At 41.7% G+C, this 12267-nt stretch overlaps 1 protein-coding gene across 1 annotated transcript; it reads right to left on the reverse strand.

Annotated features, from left to right (window-relative positions):
* Nucleotides 1–1760: 1760 nt before the first annotated feature.
* On the reverse strand, nt 1761–11051 carry vwa1 (von Willebrand factor A domain containing 1). The gene is made up of 6 exons (XM_004070255.5): nt 10741–11051; nt 7862–8416; nt 5799–6122; nt 3739–4014; nt 3302–3577; nt 1761–3025 (listed from the first exon to the last, which is right to left on the reverse strand). Exons 1-6 carry the CDS (start codon nt 10811–10813, stop codon nt 2997–2999), a joined length of 1533 nt encoding a protein of 510 aa, XP_004070303.1. The 5' UTR covers nt 10814–11051; the 3' UTR covers nt 1761–2996.
* Between the last annotated feature and the right edge of the window lie 1216 nt (nt 11052–12267).

Consider the following 12267-nt stretch of genomic DNA (forward strand, 5'->3'; position numbering starts at 1 on the left):
CCAAAAAAAATCTGTAATTCTTCATTCAAATTTTTACATATCCCTCTACAGCAGTTAAAGTCAAAATTCACCTTAAGACAACGTCATTAAAAAAAAGCAAAGTTTAATCCCGGTTCTCTTTTTTTTCTTTCTGTCATGTTTGTGCCAACAAGAATATTTGCATACACAGTCATGCACATGCGCAGTAAATAACATTTTTCCTCATCTTAAAGCCGGGGAGTGAAAGTCTGCCACTGCCACCACCCCCTGCCTTCATTGTTTGGTTCTGTGTTTGGATCTGTCAGTGAGGTCCCATCCGAACCCAATGCTGTGACCGCATCTATATTAGTAGCTTTTCTGGAAAAGGCTTGGTTGTCATGGTGCCCTGCAGTGTTTTGGTTATGTGGGCAAAGATAGTGTTCGGCACTCAGGAGCCTTGCACCTGACCTCCACTCCAAGAAGAGAGCCCGATTTTATTTACAACTTCTTCTACAATAGATTAAGCATGATCAGTTCACATGCTCATAGTGCACGTGTAATCTGACAGCTTTTAGCTGGTGTTGTCAATAAAAAGCCTAAATCACCAGTCAGGAAAGCAGCATAAATCATAAGCAAAGAGATACATTTTAGCATTCTCATACCTTAAAAAGTCACTGTGCAACCCATGTTCTGGATAATTTTAATTATCATTTTTCTCCTAAGTTTCTTTCAGTTCCAAGAAAAGTTAACTTCTATCATTTCGAGTTTCACGGCAATCAGAGCAGTTTTATTCTGTCTCTACGGAACAAAATACTAAAAAAAAAAAAAGTCTGACAGAATTTTCTTTGTCCACACAATTTACATCTTGTTCATGTCATTTAATGCGAACACTAACACAGCTACTGTGTAACAGGGTCGATGGGTAATAAACAAGTTAAAGTTTTTGATTTGTGTCTTCCCAAGTGTGAAGAGTAAAACCTTGCAGTTCATCTTAATATGAGTGTTGAAAATCTAAATTTTGCTTGTCATTTTTTTGGGCTGTGTAATCCATGAATAGCATGTATGTGCTATTCATGGATTACACATGGATTACACAAACCTCATACTCATCAGAGGTCACATTTTTCTGCACCAGTGTCCTGTGCAGTATTATCCTTAAGAATAATTTGTTAATGAATGATGCTAATTCTGCTTATTTAGATGTAATAGCTTAACTGTTGCTAATTTATAGTCTTGTTATTTTAACATTTGTTTTTAGACACAACTGAAAAGTGCGTAACCTGATGACAGACCACAACAAGTGTGTTTTTCTGAGCAAAATCATCATAAAGCATTATCTATTCTAGTTTAAGGAACAGATTTTATCATATGCTAATGCGTATTAATTATCCTAAGTTTGATACGTCTCTGTGCGAATGCATAGCTGCTGATTGTTTTGTTTGTATTCTTACTTTGATTGCTTGAAATAAACCATGTCAAATCAAATCGAATCAAATCGAATCGAATGATCTGTGCCACTAAAATCAACTCCAGAGTTTCTAATGGTCTTTTTTTTTTTACCTGAGATGTTTCACACCACATGACTTAGCTTGTCTATGATATTTTAAAGTATGTAAATTTTAATTTTTGCACATCTGAATATTTAATTTCTTTGCATCTTGATGCCTAAACCCCAGGGTTGTTTTAACAACTAAATTTCCCTACGGATTATTAAAGTTCATCTTATCTCAAGCAAATCCTATACTTTTCATTGTATACTTGACCTTTTTCATGCAAAAACAAAAAGAGCATCACACAAAAGATTGTGTTAAAATTTAATATACTGCATATAAGCCACAATTCTCTAAATGGATCCTTTGTGGCCCTACAATGGACATCCAGAAAGAACCGCACACTCCCCGACAGTAGCTAGGACAGGCTCCAGCACCCCCGTGACCCCAGAAAGGACCAAGAGGGCGTAGAAAACGAATGCATGCTGGGGTTATTGATTCAGGGCAGAAAACCTTTTTTTAAAGTTCTTCAATTTCAAAATAATTCACACCCAGCTGAGCAAAACAGCTGTTTTTTAATTTTTAAAAATAAAAAGTTGACCCCTATGTGGTAATAACATTTTTTTAAAAGTCACTTACTGACACTGATACATACTGTAATATTTATTTACAGCTTATACATATACACATATAGTGGTAGTTCTGAATGGAGGTCAAGAAACATCCTCAGGATGAAGCAAAAGGTCAGCAGTGGGCCACAACACCTTCTTACAGTAGGGGGCAGCAAAGTCAGGCTCTACATCCAGTAAACATTTCAGTAAAGACTCCAAATTTAGAATTGTCCTGCCTATAACTTTTAGATAAATAAATATGAATAGAACTTTTTTTAATAGAAATCAACAAATCAGTCACACACATCTGTGTTGTATGAGAAGACATCCTCTCTCAATTCAAAACAGTTGGATCCTCTGTGTTCCAAAGAGAAAAAAAAAACATTTTCTAAGCCCTGGATTTAGTTTGCTGCTCTGCGCGGCGCACACAAGCCCTAAGAATTAAAAGATGTGGTAAGAGGCGAAGCATTTCAGCATGTACAGAATGCCCTGTAAATGCATTTCAGATGTTTCTGTGTGCGTTAAAAGACGTTGCGCATGTGGTGTGCACATGGTGCAAAGTTTTTTTTTCCAAAACAAATCCATGTAAAACATTAACTTTCCCAGGATGCACTGCAGCGATTCTGCAAAACAGACCCAGAAACTCCCTTAAGCTTGCATTTCTAACATTAAGCATTTCTTGCATACTAAAGGAAAAAAACAGAAATGTAAAAAAAAAGTAACGTTTTCTGCTTTGCAGGTTGTAGCAGTCGACTTTTGGCCAGACTGTCACAGTCTCTGGCTTCCACATGAGAGCTCGGGGAGCCAAACCGCTTCTCCTGCTGAATGTCCACAGAAGGAAGAGGAACGCAACGGATTCATGGATGGAAGTCAGCATTCTTCCTTTCTCCCCCTCCTCCCTCCATGTTTGGAAAGGTGCACCTCCCATTCTGCTCTGCTAGGACTGGTAACCATACGACAGCGACTCTGAGGGGGGAAAAGGGAGACTGCTGAGACTTTTGCATGCAAGTGTCGGGCAAAAACAAAGCTTTAAAAACACGTTTTAGATGTTTTCATATGCCGACATGTTGACAGATTTGGTCTAATTTGAAAAACTTTAACCAGAAAAACTGACAATTGCGCTTTAAAGGAGTAAATACAATGACACATGTTGTCGAATCAGAAATCTATAGGATAGAATGACAATGATTGACAGTCGCAGACCACATTCATTTATTCGTGCCATTAAACGACTCGGCTCACCTGACGGAAACTGTGCCGTGCAGCACAGTCCATCTCCACGTGCGCTTTGGTAAATGGGCGACACACACACCCTGGAGGACGGGGGGAGGTGCGTGAGCCTTGTTGACCGGGAGTCAGGTGGCAAATAGAGGGAGGAGTGCCGGCCAGGTACAGAGCTCTGCTGTCCCTCCCAGGTGAGCCAGTAACCCCTCAAGCCCTGTGCGCTGGCCTTCCAGTCCACCTGCACCGAATCACTTCCCACAGTGGTCAGCTGGAGGTCCGCCAGGGCCGGAGTAACTGTAGAAGGAGACCGAGCGCTATCAGTCGGAGCATGCTTCGAAGATCCAGAAGAGACGGGCCGTCTGTGGCCCCCTTACAGCTCAGAGCAACTTCTCCCTGCCTGTGTTTGATCAGCGTCAGGTAAACAGACCACGGGCCATTGAAGTCCCATTGCTCACCTTCTTGAGTACACATTTTGACAGACATGGCCTTCTCCTTTCCTGAGGCGTGCCGAGCGCTGACCGTCACCAGGTACGTGGTGTCAGCCTGGAGGCCCCTCAGCAGAGTGGAGTTCTGCCTGGGGTCCACTCTGACGGTCTGCAGCTTCCCTCCAGGCAGGGCAGAGTATTCGATCAGGTAACTTGTGACCGTGTCCGGCTGAAGAGGACCCCAACTGACCCGAACGCTGGTCTGCCCCGACTCGGAGACCGTCACCACAGCTGGGCTCAGCACCTCTGAGTGGAGGGAGACACAGTTCCTTCAGCATCTTCAATTTCCAAACTGAAGATATTCAGAGAAAAACCAGCTTCACATCGCCCTGTCTTGTGAAAGACCAGCTCCAATGAAAATGGTGTTTTTATCAAGTTCTAGTAGCATTTTTATGACTACGGTGAACATTTATGAAGAAAATTAAGCTTAAAATTGCATTTCTGAGTACTTCTTTAATCAAATCGTGATGAATCAAGAGCAGATGAAAAAAATCATTTAAAGGAATCTCCAAGTTGTCACATAAAAATTGCAATGGGCGGAGCCTCAAGCTCCTTGCTCTGCTCCATTCTGATGCATCCTCTTACATACAAATAGATCCATGAACGTCTTTGTTTTCCTTGTCTGAGCTGGAATCTGGATTCAAACTGTACGGCTGGATAGCTACGATATTGCTCGCCATTTTTGTTGCACCGCTAATATTAGGTTGATTGTGTGAGGCAGTGTTTTTCAACCTTTTTTGAGCCACGGCACACTTTAACCTTGACAAAAATCCCGCGGCACACCAGCATCCAAAAAAATAGATAAATAAAAAAAAAGAAAAAGCTCAGTCTGTATTGATCTACAGCCGCTCTGCAATCTCACATGCATTTTTGTGATAAATGTTGCAGAAAAAGCTGGAAGCTGCAGCTGTTTTTTCTAAAAGATGTATTAAAAATTAAGTCAAAAGATTCAAAAACTGTTTGATGTGTGTTCGTTGTTTTAAGACGTTAAGAGGAGAGACTCATTGTGCGCTAAAACAGTCATTTTACTGCATCATGGGAGATGTAGTGCCCATAATCCGCCGACCGCGGAAAGACCAGCGTCTTTGAGCTTCATGGTTTTGTTCACTTGTTCCAGTCTGATACCAGATTCTGTGGAAAGCTACACCGCTAAAGACGAGCTTTAGCTGGTATTTTTGTTAGAACAGAGAGACTTTTTTGCGCTAAATCGAAACAAGGAAGTGAATACTTTAACCACTTCTGATTGGTCAGACTGATGACATGTGATTAAGCCTTCAAGAATGATTGGTGGAGACAGTTAAAGGGGCGAGACTTTTCCTTACACAGTTATAGCTGCAGCTAAATCGCGGTATCCCGTTATTGTTATCAAAATGTCTTTAATAGAATCATATAAACACAAAGAAAAAAGTATTTTATGATATTTCATATTCTTTTTTTTTTTTTTTTTTTTTTTTAACTTGTCCTGTCCAACAGCTAGGCAAACAGATGAGAGCTGAGGGCCTCTTGTGTTGGACATATTTTATTTTAACAAGAATATTTCATATTCTTAACTTCTCAGTGTTTTATCAGGGCCTGTTTGGATGAACAAAGAGCTGATTTCCTGGAGATGGTAATTGCTTTTAGATCAGTTAATGAGGGCAATTTCTCACGGCACACTTGACCATCTCCCACGGCACACTGGTGTGCCGCGGCACACTGGTTGAAAAACACTGGTGTGAGGGGCTGTAAGCTAGCGGGAGAGAGTATAAACAAAGGGATGGTAGGACATCAGTAGAGGTTTACTTGCGCCCCGACAGTCCCGGCCACAACTCAGAAGAGTATTTTCTGCTGCTCTGCAGAAACTAGGTCCTGGAAAACGACACAGGTTTTCTGATTTTGGCTAAAAACGGCATAATCATCATGAAAACACTGAGAAAATATCAGAAGGTGATCGGAGTGGAACCTTAAGTTACGGAACTCTGGATTTATTTATGTTTTTTAATGGACCATAAAAGTTTTTCCATATTTTACTGACAAAAAAATGAAGCAACCTGGCTTTGTGGTGAAGGTGACAGAGAGCGAGTTGAAGTCTTGCTCGTTGGACTTCGAGGTCAGGGTGGCGACGTACGTGGTTTCCGGCTTCAGGTCCCTCAAACGCACACTGTTGGAGCCTGCGGGCTGGGTGACTCTTTGGTACTGACTACCACCAATACTCGGACTAGTTCCGGGTCCACCTCCGCTGCCACCTCCAGACGGAACCTGACCGACCCGGATTTCATAGTATCCACTCAGACCAGACAGAACCGGGCGCCACTGCAGAGTGGCAGAATCCGTGGAAATATCCCGGACTTGGATGCGCTCGGCGCGGAGAATCTCTGTAGGAAACAGTGTAAAGAAACCAAAATAATGTTAATGTGCGCTCTTAACTTCTATTATAAGAAAAACACAAGACTAAATATTAGAAAAAAAGATGTTTGAGGGAGTGGTAAAGTCCCAGACAGACAAACTCAGCTTCTAAATAAACTTTGCACTCAACTTGAAATCTACAGAAACGCCTGAAAAAATGAACTCCAAAATGGATTTAATGAATGATTCAGTCGGTTACCAAGAATTCATGCAGTTCTCCTGACTTAAAGATGCAGATCAGGTCTTTCTAACTGCTTATGTGTCCTGTTTGATTATTACAGCAGTTACCTAATCCAGCGTGAGACGTCTCCCCAAGTCTAGATCTATAAATACATATGTGGATCATGTCTGACATGGCGTTGGAGGATGAATCGAGCAACGTTTAATAACTAATCCACGAATAGATCAGCCTATCTCGTGGCGACTGTCAAACACGCCAGACGTCCTCGGTATCCGAGCAGCTCGCTTCCACCCGCTGTCTTCAGGAGCGGGAGGATCAGGGGGACATAGGCCGGTCTCGGCACAGGCCACCGGTGCCTCTGCAGCTGTTTCAATGCAACACATTTCTCATGAGTCAATCGGCTAGTCAGAGTGAAGGCTTGATGCTTCCTGTTTACAACAACACTCGATTTAAGGAGGAGGGGATCGATTTGGTGTTGAGAGTAAAAATCCTGTCTCTGAATCAAAAACTTTCCGTTTCTACATGGAATATTTAATGGGCTGCTTCTTGGACCGAGCCTAATCCAAAGCACAGTAAACAGCGGTCAACATCCCAGCTACTGCAACAACAAAACAGCTTCAGCATCAAACACACAATAAACTTTAACGACGCGGAGAAGAAAAATGTCCCAGCAACACTTTCTCTGAAGCTGTTAAGCTACAGACCTTATGAAGAACTGCATTCAATGATTGACGGCACTCTTTTTAACAAATATATCAGTAATAATATGTGCACAATACTGTATTAATGCTAAGGAGACATGTTATGGGCCACAGGTGAGCTCTGTGGCGCCTCTGGTTCTCTTCAACTGCATCAGAGACCATTTGATGTACCGGGTCTTCAAGCAAGTCCCTGGAGTGTTTGTTTTCACCTGACTGATCTAGAATATGCTGACGATACCATTTTATTCAGTACACTCCACTGTCAGCTAAGAGACACTCTGGAAAAGTACGTGAAGAGGCAGAGAAACTTGGCCAGAAATCAGATCACTTCACAATAATGAAAAAAACAATATAGAATAACACAATTAAAGCAGTTATAAGCCAAATTCTGGCCCACTTTTACTTATTTATCAATTGGTCTTTTTTTTAAGAGAAATTTCAAGTCTTTATTACTGCCAACGATAAACCAATAAAATATATATATAAACAAAACCTCAGAATCTGAGACAAAAAACAGGATGGCAGGGACAAAAAATAGAATTTTCATAGAAACTTTAATTTCCTGAAGTTTACGTTCCTTCACTTTTGGCTTCATTTGAAAGTGTTTTTTTGTAAAGTTTGTATTAGTTCACTCCCCCTCCCCCTCCCTTTGGTTTTTAAACACCTTTGTGTCATTTTTTTTCTGATTGTTGTACCACAGCTTCATATCTGCTGTAAAAGCTCTTGAGCTTTAGGATGATTCATTTATTAAAAAGCATCTCCATAGTTTCCTTTCCCAACATCTCTGCATGTGTGACCCCAGACTGACCAATGGCCTCGGACTCACCAATCAGGGCGTCCCGCAGCTCATCCGTGATGATGCTCATGTCGTCGATGTCCACAAAGTGCAAGTGGCTGTCAGTGGGGGGGCTCACCACCTGCCTCAAAACCTGATAGTTTCCATGCCCCGTTGACACCACCAGCACTGCCACGCCCTCCTCCCGCAGCTCCGCCATAGGTCCAACAACATCCCCTGGTTTAACCCCGTCAGTCATCCAAACCAGCACCCTCGGGAGCCCGGACCCGCCCCCGCGGCCCGCTCTTTTACGCAACACATCTTTTGCCATTTTCAGCGCCTCCACGGTGTTGGTATCCCCCCTCAGAGGCCTGATGCTCTTCAGAGCCCCCTGGAGACCGCTTTGGCGCTTGAATGTGTCGAAGCCAAACTCGAGGCGTGGCTTGGTGCCCACCTGCAGGAGTCCGACCCTCACCTGCTCCTGTCCCAGTGAAAAGGGGAGGAGGAGCTCGGAGAGGAAAGCCAGCATGCGGGCGTGCTCATAGGAGGACACGCTTCCTGAAGAGTCCACCAGGAAGAGGACATCACCCTCACAGCAGTTTAGCACTGTGGAGGAAAACAAAACAAGAGGCCAAGTCAGTGAATAAAAAATGGATCTCCTCCATGATTTGATTTAAGTCTCAGTTTTTCCACAAGTCCTGCCTTTTAAGTAAACCCACCCTTCCTCCGTGACCAGTCGTTTTTTTTTAAAGTCCATCTTACAGTGTTAAAATGGAAAGGTTTAAACAAACAAACATAGGATCAGAAGGTCTGGAGTCAATCTGGACAGTTTCAGATCAGATAAGAAGAACTCTAAACAAACAGGAACCACGCCTTTTGGTTCCTCAGAAGTTTGGATAAAGGCATCTGAGCCGCTCTGTTTAGACTTTATCATACAGAAACTCACTTGATAAGTAAAAAGGCCAGGTGGAGGGGGAGGAGGAGATATGAAGAGGCTTAAGGTGAGGAATGAAGAGCGGAGTGAGCACAGGCAGTTCCATGCGAGAGGCGGCCAGGAATGTGGGATGTGCGTGCTCAGTGCAGAGAAATGACACGAGAAGCAGAAACGCAGACAAAATCTAAGATAAATATTTGACTGCAAGGGTTGAGATTGAGCACACCACCACCACCACCCCACCACCACCTTAAATCTCAGAAAATAACTTAAAAAGATAAAACAACAGAAATATGCGACACAAACTGGACTCTGAGTCAAGACTTCAGGACTCACATGAGGCACGCTGACAGCCTTCTGCTCTTGTTTTCTTCTGAAAACTCTTAAGGTGGCGACTTTCCTCGCAGATACCACGCTGACGGCTTTCCATACATTTGACCAAATCCTTACATTTTTCCTGCTGTTTGGACTTTGGAACGAGGAGGTTGGTTCCACGCTGCAGCCCCTCGTCTGAGCCGATATGCGTTAATCTACAAACCCGATTTTTGCTGCCATCGCACTCCCATCAGATTGATTCATGCCTGAGCCACGCGATAGACGAAACTGCTCATACAGCCTCCAGTAAAAGGACACGGCATTATGGGAGTTTAACACCTATGTGAGCACATTAACCACACAGTAAATCACCTCCAGAAGGTAATAAATCCTACAGTAACCGCAACACATATAGGAGTGTGGGCCTCATCATATCTGCAGACACATCTTTAACGAATTATGTTTGTCCTCCTTTATCAGGCAAAACTTGGCTTTCTTTAATACTATTTGAAGCTTGAAGTGCTTAAATTTACTGAACAATTACAGAATTATCAAACGTTTCCATAAATGGAGACACCAAAGCAACCCCCCCCCCCCCCCCCATTAAGGGCTTAATCTGAAGGGTTTAGGAAATGTGCCCCAAACAGCTGACTGCTCTTGTTGTCATGTGTCTGGAGAAAATTAACTGGAAAAAAATGTCCTTTTGAAAACAAGTTAACAAAACAGTTAAGGATGTTTTGCCGTGTTAAAAAATCTGCCAATAAAGCTCATTTGTCTTGGTGAGATTTCCTAAAATAAATTTGGAAGTTCTGCTCTTTTAATCCATAATTTAATCTGGAAAATAGCTCATACTTAAGTATATAAATAAAGTATAATATCTTTAAAGTATATTTTGTAGACATACAAACATGTTTATGCTTTTTCAGCCAACAAAAAAACAAAAATCATATTTTACGCACCACATTAATCCACCTTATTTCTACACCAATAAGATAAGGTGGTCACAATTATATGAAAATTATGAGTCGAAAAATAGTTTTAATAAAACTTAAATGAAGATTGTTTTAAGATGACATGACTCATTTAGGTTTACAATTGTCTCAGCAAATTGTTCCGCCTTATTGAAAAGTTACAAGTTTTGTCTAACCAGTGAAAACTATATTTAAAGTAGAAAGTAGACAAATACTTGGTGATATTTTTGGTTTGCAGAATACTAATAATAATAAAAAAAAATTATAATGCAAGTTTCATTAAATGAAACCTCAAAGTGCTAAAGATCATTTCTGATCATAGAAAATAAAAATATAATGATGTTTTGTGATTAAACATTGTTAGAAATCAGACAGTTCTGAATCTTTGTCTCCAAAACCATAAGCATCAAAAGACGCCAATGATCACCACAGACACGCGTGTCCGCCCTGCGTGTGGAAAACGCCGCCAGAGGCTGGAAGTTCTGATCAGATGTCATTTCACAGCCAACGTGGGTGTGACACCAGCCCCACCCTGATCCATCTCCACCCCACAATCCTCTGCAGCACTTTGGAACCAAAAGTTTTTTGTGTAACCCAAAAAAAATCCATTCAGGTTTCTCCAAGACAAAAAGCGGCTTTAAATCCAAGCGCTAAAACGGAAATATTAGTATTTAAAAACACAAAATCTTGGAACCAGAAGAATCTTTTACCTTCCAGGGACTTCTGAGCTGCAGTCCAGCGCAGGAGCAAACAGATCACCCATGTCAGCACTCGTGGATCCATCACGGAGACTGACCAGATCCACAGCAGATCCCGGGTGGATCCTGGAGTCCTGCACTCCGCGCGGCTCAAGAGCGCGCGGCAGAAGGCACGAGGCAGAAGTCCCGCGCTGACCCCAACGGGTTCTACACCGAGGTTCTACTCCGCTCAGCAGAACCCCCTCCCGAGCGCTGCGGACCCGGAGACAGTGAGCGCTCAATCTGAAAGTCCAACCTGCAGAACGTGGGCGCAAAGTTTACGCACAAACGCGCGTCTCCACGCAACGAGCGCGCGAGCTTCCCGGAACGCCTTTCAAAATAAGATTCGGGATTGAAAACCATGTCCGATCCACCATGCGGGTGTAAAGACTGCATGTTGGTAATAAGATGACGAAATATTATAAATGTGAACTATTAGAAACAGAGGGGTTTTATGGGGGGAAAGAAACACAGGTTTTCGCTTTTATTCTATCTTGTTATTTTCTGAGAAAGGAAAACAATTCATGTGTTTTTTGAGTTTACACATTTAGAATTGACAGAAGAAATCATAAAATGAACTGAAACTGAAAATGAACCAGAAAAAAATGCAGGGTTGAATGCTATATTGCTGAATGAATTGAAACTTAAAGGGTAATAATTAGCAAAAATAAAGAAATTATCAAAGTTGACCATAAATAAAGTGAAAACAGCACAATAACAAAAAATATGTTTTTGTGAAAAATGCCAGAGTCGGGTCTCAAACCAGCGAGCTTCTGCACCAATGATTCCCCATGTATTTCAATGGAGGCAAAAATCCTGGAATATCTTGAAAAGTTCAAGGATTTGAAGGACCAAAAACCATAGTTGAAAACAGCTAAAGGGGTGAACATTTGAATAGTTGAACAGTTAAAATAGCTGAAAATTTGTAGAAGGAGTTAAGTGGCAAAAAAAAGATCCTATAATAAAGAAAGAGAAGCCGGAAAACAATGGACTGAATCCTTTATAGCTTTATAGCATTCAACCAATTAAACACAACTCATGAGATTACATTAAAAAAATCCAAGGAAAAAAATGTATCTAAGGAATAGAAATATACAATCTTAAATTTAGCTAAATCCCAACACAAATCTTCAATTTAGAAATAAATGAATCTACAATAGTTGACATTTATGAAGTTTGGGGTGACTAAAGTGTTGTTTAACAAATATGCTAATCTTCATTCAGCTGAAATAGACAAAGTAAAACATGGCAGGCTCCATCTTTATGCACCAAATAAAAGTGACTGACAGTCATAAACATTTCCGGGATAATATAAGTTTTTTGTGAAACGTATGTGTCTCCATAATCAATCCATCTTTTTAACCTGCTTATCCCGTTTAGGGTTTGGGGTTACTGGAGTTTACCTGGGTACACTCTCAGGTAAAGGTGGGGTTCAACCTGGACGGTTTCCCAGTCCAGCAGAGGTCCACACAGACACACAACCACAACCAACAATTTAGA

This window comes from Oryzias latipes, chromosome 7 (assembly GCF_053564925.1).
Source record: "Oryzias latipes strain Hd-rR chromosome 7, Olatipes_Hd-rR_3.1".
NCBI classification, from domain to species: Eukaryota; Metazoa; Chordata; class Actinopteri; order Beloniformes; family Adrianichthyidae; genus Oryzias; species Oryzias latipes.

What these genes read in the sequence shown, in the direction of transcription:
- vwa1 (XM_004070255.5), bottom strand. Translation starts at nt 10,813, where the DNA reads ATGGATCCACGAGTGCTGACATGGGTGATCTGTTTGCTCCTGCGCTGG. An exon ending in CAAAATGTGTACTCAAGAAG is followed by an intron (nt 3,578 to 3,738) that starts GTGAGCAATGGG and finishes CTCCTTCTACAG; the next exon opens with TTACTCCGGCCCTGGCGGAC. An exon ending in CACGGCACAGTTTCCGTCAG is followed by an intron (nt 3,026 to 3,301) that starts GTGAGCCGAGTC and finishes TTCCCCCCTCAG; the next exon opens with AGTCGCTGTCGTATGGTTAC.